At 44.3% G+C, this 10,636-nt stretch overlaps 1 protein-coding gene across 7 annotated transcripts; it reads left to right on the top strand.

The window, feature by feature from the left end:
* The first annotated feature begins 5,525 nt into the window (after positions 1–5,525).
* Positions 5,526–10,580, top strand: Srsf5 (serine and arginine rich splicing factor 5). Of its 7 annotated transcripts, none has more exons than XM_076921828.1 (8): positions 5,526–5,696; positions 6,579–6,723; positions 7,345–7,415; positions 7,538–7,636; positions 7,850–7,919; positions 9,152–9,225; positions 9,566–9,676; positions 9,790–10,580. In XM_076921828.1, exons 2-8 carry the CDS (start codon positions 6,598–6,600, stop codon positions 10,046–10,048), a joined length of 810 nt encoding a protein of 269 aa, XP_076777943.1. In that variant the 5' UTR covers positions 5,526–5,696; positions 6,579–6,597; the 3' UTR covers positions 10,049–10,580. The 7 variants fall into 7 exon arrangements, with proteins under 7 accessions (XP_076777943.1, XP_076777939.1, XP_076777946.1 ...); XM_076921824.1 differs by having other exon boundaries at positions 9,787–10,580; XM_076921830.1 differs by having other exon boundaries at positions 5,528–5,692.
* The last annotated feature ends 56 nt before the right edge of the window (positions 10,581–10,636 follow it).

The raw sequence follows: 10,636 nt of genomic DNA, 5'->3' as shown, positions 1-10,636 counted from the left end.
CAGATGCTCTGTCTCCTAGAAGGTACCTTCTGTGGACAGCCAGCTATGACATAGTGGAGACACTCAGGTAACTTACAGAAAGGCCCTTGTGGAAGAAAAGTGACCAACAGTGAATGGCCAGCAAGGACTGAGGTGAGATGCAGGAAGTAAGTCTCCCTCTAAGTTGGGATGTGAGCAACCCAGGAGTGAACTGGACAATGCAAACTGAGGTCCTGACAGCCAATCAGGTAGCATTTAACCCTGCAGGCCTAAAAGCTACAGATTCCAGAGTCTGGTTCTTCTGGGAAGGTAATCTGTATTTGGTATGTGTTGAAATGACTCTTTTTTTTTTTTTTTTTCTTAAAATTAGTTTAAGTAGATACGTACACTGTAGCTGTCAGACACACCAGAAGAGAGCATCAGATCCCATTACAGATGGTTGTGAGCCACCATGTGGTTGCTGGGAATTGAATTCAGGACCTCTGGAAGAGCAGTTAGTGCTCTTAACCACCAAGTCATCTCTCTAGCCTGAAATGACTCTTTTTAATGTGGGACAGAAGGAGAAGCTAAAGCAAGAATTGAAATTGGTGTTGGGGTAGCAGTGTAGCTCATTTGATAGTGTATCTGCTTAGCAGGCTAGAAGTTCTGGCTCTGATCCCTAGCACGGAATAAACCAAGTCTGGGGACCTATGCCTGTAAACTCAGCACTCAGGAGGTAGAGGCAGGAGAATTATGAATTCTAGGACAGACTGGAGAGATGGCTCAGTCTTTAAACACTAGGTTCACAACCAAAATGTCAAGAAACTCAGGTTATCCTTGAAACAGTGAGTGACGGGCTATCCTGGGATACATGAGACCCCGTTCTTCAATCAGCCAATCAATCAAATGACCTTGATTCATAGCATAAACTGACACCAAACACTATGCATGGCTCTGCAAAGAATTTGAGTTTTGTCAACAACTTCTGAATTACTTGTAATTGCTGCTATCTGTCTCTGCTTAAGAAGATTATTTTCTTTCTATCTATCTATCTATCTATCTATCTATCTATCTATCTATCTATCTATTTATCTATCTATCTATCATCTATCTATCATCTATCTATCTATCTATCTATCATCTATCTATCTATCTATTTTTTATTTTTAGTTTATTTATTTTTTTTTCTGAGACAGAGTTTCTCTGTGTAGCCCTGGCTGTCTTGGGACTCTCTCTATAGAAGAAGTTGGCCTCAAACTCAGATCCACCTGCCTCTGCCTCCTGAGTGCTGGGAATAAAGGCATTTGCCACCTTGCGTGCTAAGAAGGTATAAGAAGGTATTTTCAGACCCCCTAATGCTAACCTCTGTTCTCCCTCTCTCTGCAGAGTCTGCAGTCTTTCTCCCTCAGTTTCAGTCCTTTAGAGAGGCTCTGCTTATCTGAATTTCTGCTACCACCCAGACTTCTCTGGCTTTATCGATAAGGACACTGAAAAATTGTCCGTGCTGGTTTCTGTTTGGATCCCTGGGGCCCCTTCGGCGCACAGCTCATGTGGTGTCCTGTTGCTGCTTTTGTGCCGGGGCCTAGGAAATCAGGGAAATCAGGAATAAGGGTAGATTATTTTCTACTCTCAAACATCTTAGAACACTTCTGTGGGACACAGGAGGTCCTGAGACTGTAATGTCCTTAGCATGGTGCTTTTGCATAAAGGCTTAAGAGTTGGCAGTTGCCAGTATCAGGAGTGTTGGGAAGGAAGTACTTAGGCACCCTGAACAGAAGTTTTTGGGTCCCCCCACCAAATGTTAAAGTTGTTTCCTATGACTGTCTTAACTGGGCATCAGACTAGCCTGAGTGAGGAGACAAGACAGAGCCAGAAGATGAATGAAGTCAGGCAGATTACATGCTGTCTGAGTCTAGCAGTTCTCCAAGCCCTTTCTAACAAACTGTGCCCCTCATCAGACCGTTTAAATCAACATTTCTGCCAGGAGGGATCCAGGTGGCAGGATGCTATAAACATAGCAAGAGTGACGCCATATGAGAACCGCATCCTGGTGGTTTGGCCACTGTGTGAACACCAGTGAGTGTTCTTACACGAACCCAGATGGAAGAACAGATGTGTGGGCTGCTGCAGTGCGGCACGGCATGCCGTTACACAGCATACAGGGCATGCCGTTACACAGTGTGCTGATTAGTTTTTGTCTTTTTGACAAAAACTAGATTCATTTGGGAAGAGAAAACCTTAACTGAGAAGTTGTTTCCTCAATCATATTGGGCTGTAGGCAAGTCTGTGGGGTATTATTATGTTAATTAATAGTTGCTATGAGAGGGCCTAGCCCCACTGTAGGCAGGAACCCCTCCCCCCCCCCCCCCCCCCCCCCCCCCCCCCCCCCCCCCCCCGCAGGTGGTTCTGGGTTGTTTAAGAAAGGAGACTGAGCAAGGTCTCAGGAGAGTAAGCCAGTGTAGAACTGGAGGCCAATATTGGATTACTCTACTCTTCTCTGAATATTTTCCAAACGACTTCCATTCTGACTGAGAAGTATGCCCTAAACCCTAAGTATTTTCAAATTTCTTCTCTGTGAATTATTACAACTTTAACCTACAGACACAAGTTTTCCCAGAAGAGTAATGGTCTTTGCTTCAGTTCCAACCTTGACTTCTTTTCATCCTGGATTGTGAACTGTAATAAATCCTTCCCAGGTTGGTTTTGGTTAGTGTTTTATTACACTAATAGGAAGCAAACAGTAAAAAGACACACAATAAAGTATCTTTAAAAAAACTACACTCTAAAATAATAGTAAATATACGGTCATTTATTTTAATTATCAAGTACTATACACTAGACAGTACTGTGTGTTCTCTATGACTGGCTGAAGGCGGTCTTGTTTACACCAGAGACCATTGCCACAAACACTCGAGGAATGCATTATGCTGAGAGATGCTGTCCTGGCCACATTGTCATTAGGCAATAGGAATTTTCAGCTTTGTTGTGTGATGTTTCCTGGAGCAAGAAAAAGAAACATCTTGTTACCTAGGGAGAAGACGGTAGACCAAAGAAAGGAGCCCACTCAGCTCCAGCTTGGTGAACCAATGAGCTTGCTGGGTTTACTTACAGGGTGAGTCAAAGGAGCCTGCAATACCAGAAAGCCCTCTCTCCGTAATCATTTACTACTAATATGGCTTCAGAGAGGGGCTACGTGAGCTTTCCTCAGTCTTCCATGCAGGAGTGTAAATAGGCCTGATTCTGAGAGGCTCCTTTCCCGTGATCAACAGCTGCTCTGATTCAATATGGAATGTCCAATCTGGAGAAATCAGTTTTACCATAATCAGAGAGAGCTGCCATCTATGCTGTCTACAGTTGACAGAAATGAAATGTCTGTATTGTGTGACTCTAGAGACATTGGTATTTTAAATACCATGTAGGCATTTTTAATTAAAAAAATCAGTATTTAATAAGTAAAAGATAGGCCTATAGGGTGAGTCTAAGTCAGAAATAGAATCAATCTCAATCTCTCTCTCTCTCTCTCTCTCTCTCTCTCTCCCCCCCTCCCCCCCCCCCCCAGGGTTTCACTGTGTGGCTCTGGCTGACCCTGAACTCATTTCACAGAGCAGGCCACCTCCTCCTTCTGCTCCCAAACACTGGGATTAAAAACATGCCTATCCATCATGCTTGGCTGAGGTAAGCTTTTTTATCAACTCCTTACAGCTTCAGGGAGGGTGTGAGCTGATTTCTGGGGAGAGAGAAAGGCAGCTAGCAGGTCTGTGATGGACAATAAATGTTCTCTTAATCTGTGGTCTCTGCATCTCTTTTCCTTCACTAAATTTTTGAATGTCTTTGGAAAGGATGCTCTTGCACCTAAAGAATGACATGGGGAAAAATATTTATCCAAAAGCAGGTATATAAATAGTTATTCCTTCTTCCCCTAGGCATTTCTGAGATGATACAAAAGTTTTGTTTTTTTTTTTAGCGTATAGTGTGGACATGATTGTCTTTTTACGTGTGTGGAATCAAGTGTGTGTGTGTGTGTGTGTGTGTGTGTGTGTGTCAGAGGTTAAGGTGGTTTATCTTTCTCACTCTCTATCTTATATACTAGGGTCCTTTCACTTGATCTCACTGATTCTGCTAGTGCAGCTAGCCAGCTTGCTTCTGGGACAGCATGCTGGGGTTGCCATGTTGGCCTGACACTTAAGTAGGCGCTGGGATTCAAACTCCTGTCCTAATTCAGCATCCCTCTTAACTCCTAAGCCCTCTCTAGTGAGCTTTTAAAATTTTTACTTAGCAAATATATATTTTGTTTTAAATCCATCTTTAATTCCTCACACCAAAGACAACTACGTGTTTTTTTAATGGACCCATCGATGCTGTTTTTATTTGCATAGTTAACTGAATAGACAAGTTTATCCCATTTGAATAAGGTTAGATCCAGGGTTGCTCTTCATCCTGAGCTACCAATTCATGTCTTTGTGACCCTAGCTGAAAATGTGTGACCTTCTTCTAGGTACATCTTAAAATCGAGATGATGCTTTGGGTTACACATAAAAACATTAAAGAGAAGTAGCTTTTTCACAAGTCTTTATTCTCAAGGTTTCTAGAGCTCCCAACCTCCCTGGGGAAGGCTGGATAGAGTTACGTATGTGGAGGGCTGTGTATTACATTCTTGCTGGAAGCACACATTCTATTTCAGAATAACTGTTGACTTTGCCTTTTTGTTGTTGTTCGAGACAGGGTTTCCCTAGCTGTCATGGACTTTGTAGATCAGGCTGGCCTGGAACTCACAGATACACTCCTGCCTCGGGCTCCGGAGTGCTGGGATTAAAGGCATATACCACCACCTTAACTGTTGAGACCTGGACAGAAAGGAATGGACAATGGCCAGTTGGATTTAGGAACAACTTGAATTCTTTTCCAGCTAGCTGAGCCCAAGATTGGCCCTAGGGATTTTAATACAGGGACGTTTTTACACAGTCTCAATTTCATTATTTCATCACGTAAAATCCATTAGCTGAAAACAATTCAGTTCCTTAGACTGATCAGAACGAAAGTCACAGCACTTAAAGGGGAATTCACTTGAGTCTCAAAGAACCCTCTCGTCTTGAGGCACGTTGGTAAGAACAATTTGCAGAAGAGGACCAAAAAAACCAAAACCAAAAACCCCCCAAAACCGGACCTGGTGCTGGTGCTCAAGCCAGTAATTCTATCACACTGAAGGAGGGGACCGGTGGATCTCTGAGCTCAAGGCTGGCCAGGGCTGCTTAGTGAGACAGATTACGTAAATGAATTTTTAAAAGAAACGGGTGTTTTTGAAAAGGCTCGGCTTCTTTTACTTGCTAATCTTCGAGAGAGCTAAGAAAGGCTTTGGGTGCATCTTTTCGTCTTTAAAGACCTGTGAGGGTGTATCTCGTGCGGACCGAGGGAACGTTTCTCGCCAACACGCTCCACCACGCACAGACCACCCAGGGCTTTCGCAAGGGGTCGCCCGAAGGAAACTCCGCCCCTCCAGGACTTCCGGCTCCGCGGAAACTTCCGTTCTCGGCTCCAACTGGGCGGCACCCGAGCTTCTGGAGCCGCCCTGGAAGTGACGCAAGGACGTTCCTTCCATTTTGTGCAACGTCCGAGCTGCTAAGTGCGTCAGTTGTGGAGAGACGTAGAGTAGTTGAGTTCGTGTGTGTAGGGAGGCAGACAGCTCCGTCGCAGACTCCGGACCTCTCCAGGTCTCAGCCGTCAAAGACCCTGTCCGGTAGGTGAGTGGCTCGCTTTGAGGGCAAGGCTTCTCGGATCGAGGCTTCTTCATGGCCGCTCGGGTCGCGAGTGGCCGGGGCTTCGCTCTTTGCGGAGGACGGCGTCTAAGAGAGCGCAGTTGATTGAGGTGGGCGCTGGGGCACGTCTCCCTTTTGGTGTTGCTTGAGGGGGACACAAGGCGGAGGGCGGGCGTGGGGGAGGGCGTTCGTAGAGGGAAGCAGCGCGCCCCTCGCTGCCACCCTTCTTAGGTGGCTCTTATCCGGCCTCGTATGCCTGTAACGCCGGAAACCGGCCTTGCCCGGAGCCGCTAGGGTCCCCGGTTGGCCCGCAGGCGCGGCGCTCGTTGCCCGGCTTGCCCGCTGCTGAGGACGGAGCTCGGCTCGTTTGCTCCTCCCCCGCCGCAGACTCGGCCGTCGCCATTTTGTGCTGCGAACGCGCCCGTGGCCAACTGCTCATGCTCGCTTGTGGCGTCGCGAGATTCCGGCTTGTGACGCGCGGGGAGGGCCGCGACGCGGGCGCGGCCGGCTGCTATTGGACCAGGCCTTGCGGAGGGCGGGGTCGGCTTCGCCTGCCTTTCTCGGCCATTGCTTAACTGCGGCAGATGGGAGGGGGCCCGGGCGCCGGGGGACGAGCGCGCCTGCGCAGTCTAGAAAAGTGGCAAGTGGGCGTTGCGGTTGGCTGCGGTGCGGAGCCTGGCAGGGGGTCGTTTTGGGAGTTGAGTTTTAACTTGAAATTTGAATGTGGGGGTTCTGAACTACTTAGAGGGTACATGGCCCTTGTTAGTAGAGTTGGTAAACGTTTTTAGGCTCTGTTTGACTGCCTGACTGAACTTTTCCCCCTGTGCCATTCATTGATATTGTCTCGATTGTATTACTGCCTAACAGGAAACACTAGCCGGGCATCATGAGTGGCTGTCGAGTGTTCATTGGGAGACTAAATCCAGCAGCGAGGGAGAAAGATGTGGAAAGATTCTTCAAGGGTTACGGACGAATCAGAGACATTGATTTGAAAAGAGGTTTTGGTTTTGTGGTAAGTACTTAAAATTGATCGAATTATCAGTTGAGTAGGTAACCTGGCGGCGGCAGCACATGCCTTTACTCTCGGAGGGGGCTTGGGAGGTAGAAACAGGTCAATCCACACAGAAACCCTGTCTCCCCCCACCCCCCCCAAAAAAAAATCAAAACAAAACCAAAATGGGCAGAACTTTGATGGTGAGCAATGACTTTATTGTTTTGTTTTTTGTTTTTGTTTTTCGAGACAAGGTTTTTCTGTGTAGCCCTGGCTGTCCTGGAACTCACTCTGTAGACCAGGCTGGCCTTGAACTCAGAAATCCGCCTGCCTCTGCCTCCCAAGTGCTGGGATTAAAGGCGTGCGCCACCACCGCCCGGCTGAGCAATGACTTTAAACTCATTGAGTCCATGTGAAGTTTTTTTTTTTCCCAGAAAGATGTTAGAAGTGACCAAGAGGCAGTGGATTCTACTAAGAATTTAAAGTAACTGCTGGTTGGAGTTGGTTCCCAGCCACCCCTAGATTAGGCTTATCTGTATCTGAGTTTAAGGCATATCTTATCCAAACACTTTTTCATGGTCTTACTATGCTGAAGAACGCATGTCCAAAAGCTCTGCTAAGTGTCTCATTATTCTGCTTTAGGAATTTGAGGACCCACGGGATGCAGACGATGCTGTTTATGAACTTGATGGGAAGGAACTTTGCAGTGAAAGGTAAGCATGATTGCTTATAGCTAGTTCTCCTAGGGAAGTAGAGCACACTGGACATTTGGAGTATGTAAGTGCACCTGTGTGTGGTGTAAATGTGTGTTAATGCATTTTTCACCTCTCCATAGGGTTACTATTGAACATGCTCGGGCTCGGTCTCGAGGAGGAAGAGGTAGAGGACGATACTCCGACCGTTTTAGCAGTCGCAGACCTCGAAATGATAGACGGTATGTGGTTTGGCTGTTAGGGTTTAGGATAGGATCCGTTAGCATTAAGTGGGTCTCAAACTAGTTAAGTCTAGTTAGTCCACATGCTGAGAACCCAGAAACTTGATGGAAGTCACTGGAATCACTCACTATCTTGGCTTAAACTTGTCACATAAATAACATTTGACATTGTGCCATAGCATCTGACATTGAATGCCTTTTTTTTTCCTTCAGAAATGCCCCACCTGTAAGAACAGAAAATCGACTTATAGTTGAGAATTTATCTTCAAGAGTCAGCTGGCAGGTTTGTTGAAAATACAGTTTTGAGATATTTTAATGTGGCATTTAAAAATGTTAATGGGTAGTTAATATTTTATTAATATATATCTTATTAAATGTTTTAACTTAATGGATTTAATTGAACTATAATTTTAAACTGTAGTTAAATGTAACTGGGGGATGTTTCAGATTTTAATATTAGTGATCAAATGTAAATGTTTTGAGGTTATTTTTTTTCATGTTTTTTAAAATCAATTTTAACCAAATATTAAACCCTTTATTTGCCAGCCTATCTGTGTCGTTGGCCTTATGACGAGGAGTGCCTGTGGGTTATCCTAATCGTTGTCTTGGTCACTCTTGGTTGGGCCTGGTTGACTTTGCCAGTCAGCTCCTACAGTGATCAGTTGGCCACCTCTAGATCTGTGTTTGCCGGTCTAGACGTAATCGGTGCACTTACTTGAAGTGCCGGGTTGCAGCGATCCCAGAACGTTGATAACGTGATCTGATCCCTAAGTTGAGAGCTGTCTTCCTGTAACGCTTCCGAATAAGAGGTCCTGGTCGAAAGAGTTGAAAGATACGAAATTAGTTGGTCGTTGGAATCCTGATCGCAGTAAAGTGGTCCTTGGTAACTGCACAAGAGTAAAACATGTCTGCATCGCCAGTAGTCTGCTAATAGGGAGGGCTGTGCGATTAAAGGCTTCCATCGATTGGGTAGTATCCTTCAAGTGGGTGGCGAAGAGCCAGTCGGGCCTATGTCATGAAGGTTTCTCCGACCGCTTAATGGTTTGCTGCTTGACTAGCCTAGGGAAATGTTAATAAAGGTAAAGTAAATTTTTTTAATGACATATGGGGCACAAAATAACTGGTGTCTTTGTAAATGTTGTTTTACTTATTTTTTTTGTTTTTTTTTTTAAATATAAAATTAGTCTTTAAAGGATGTACTGTTTTTTTGGTTTTTTTTTTGTTGTTTGTTTTGTTTTTTGTTTGTTTTTTCCCCCTTTTGTACTGAGCTCAGTTAGACTAATACTATAATGTTAAAAATTGGACTTTCCTCTAGCATTTTGCTTAAAAGCAATATGCTATTTGCTTATTTCGTGCCCTGGCATAATTTTTGAACTCTGATAGAATACAAGTGTGGTATATACCATGTTTGTACTTTATCTAACAACTTCTCTTCCAGTAGTCTTGTTTATACCATGTGGTTGTGTGTGTGCCACTTTTCCCTTTCTCTCCTTAACATAATTGTCTTGTGTTAAGGATCTCAAAGATTTCATGAGACAAGCTGGGGAAGTAACCTTTGCGGATGCACATCGACCTAAACTAAATGAAGGGTGAGCTTTCGGGGCCTGGAGCTGTGAGCCTGCCTTCTAATTGATTACCTTGGGGATTTTGTTGTGGCTTTGCTAAGCTCTAAAATTCGCATGTGCTTGGTTTTGCCAATTGGGGAAGAAAGGTTCTATCACAAGGGACTGTTGATAATACTGGCATTTAATAGGTACCTGTCATACTGTACATAGGACACCCCACAGAGTTGACTGCCTAAAACCTTGCTGTGCTGTGTATATCAGAAATAAAACAGTAGTGACAGCAGGGAGTAAACTTACCTTAATCTGTCTTCAAGGCTGTTGGGTATATAACCTTTAAAGGGATTTTTTTTCCCCTCCATTTTAGGGTAGTTGAGTTTGCCTCTTACGGTGACTTAAAGAATGCAATTGAGAAACTTTCTGGAAAGGAAATAAACGGGAGAAAAATCAAATTAATTGAAGGCAGCAAAAGGCACAGGTACTCTTTTGTTGATATTTTTTAAGTCAAAAGTTTTACTTGCTGGCTTTTAGAGCCCTGTCATGCAGGTTAATTTGTTTTCTCTCTCTCCCCTCCCCATTTTTTCATAGCAGGTCAAGAAGCAGGTCACGATCTCGGACCAGGAGTTCCTCTAGGTCCCGTAGCCGATCCCGTTCACGAAGGAGCAAGTCTTACAGCCGATCAAGGAGCCGGAGTCGGAGCCGGAGCAAGTCCCGTTCTGGTAGTAGGTCTCCTGTGCCTGAGAAGAGCCAGAAACGTGGTTCTTCAAGTAGATCTAAGTCTCCAGCATCTGTGGATCGCCAGAGGTCCCGGTCCCGGTCCAGGTCCAGATCAGTTGACAGTGGCAATTAAACTGTAAATAACTTGCCCTGGGGGCCTTTTTTTTTTTTAAAAAAAAAAACAAAACAAAACAAATTCCCCAAACCATACTTGCTAAAAATTCTGGTAAGTATGTGCTTTTCTGTGGGGTGGGATTTGGAGGGGGTTGGGCAGGATTTCTTTGTAGATGTGGACCACCAAGGGGTTGTTGAAAACTAATTGTATTAAATGTCTTTTGATAAGCCTTCTGCTCACATTTTGTGACTGTCTGAAGTATATAGTTTGTGTATATTGATAGAGCTCTTTTATAAAACTAAAGCATTTAATTTTTTGTACTAGAAAAACTTTTGAATATTTTAGTTCATTGTTCAGATATGTTAACTTGATTAGTTTAATTACTCAATTAAACTAATGAATAGTTTTGGACACTTTAAAAGAGCTCTAAATTTGCTTGTATATAAAGGCTTAATATGAGTTTTGTTAGGGTCAAGGGTGTCTTCTCACCCATTAACAGCTGTAGATAAAGCAGCTGTTTGTTGATAATAAAGTACTAAGTATTATAAAACTGCTTTTGGTCTGTTTCTCTCAAGTCCTGTATTGTTATCCCATCACATTCTCTGT

Source organism: Arvicanthis niloticus, chromosome 23 (assembly GCF_011762505.2).
Source record: "Arvicanthis niloticus isolate mArvNil1 chromosome 23, mArvNil1.pat.X, whole genome shotgun sequence".
Lineage (NCBI taxonomy): Eukaryota > Metazoa > Chordata > Mammalia > Rodentia > Muridae > Arvicanthis > Arvicanthis niloticus.
This window is presented reverse-complemented; position numbering and strand designations above follow the sequence as displayed.

What these genes read in the sequence shown, in the direction of transcription:
- Srsf5 (XM_076921824.1), top strand. Translation starts at nt 6,598, where the DNA reads ATGAGTGGCTGTCGAGTGTTCATTGGGAGACTAAATCCAGCAGCGAGG. An exon ending in CGACCTAAACTAAATGAAGG is followed by an intron (nt 9,226 to 9,565) that starts GTGAGCTTTCGG and finishes CCTCCATTTTAG; the next exon opens with GGTAGTTGAGTTTGCCTCTT. An exon ending in GAAGGCAGCAAAAGGCACAG is followed by an intron (nt 9,677 to 9,786) that starts GTACTCTTTTGT and finishes ATTTTTTCATAG; the next exon opens with CAGGTCAAGAAGCAGGTCAC.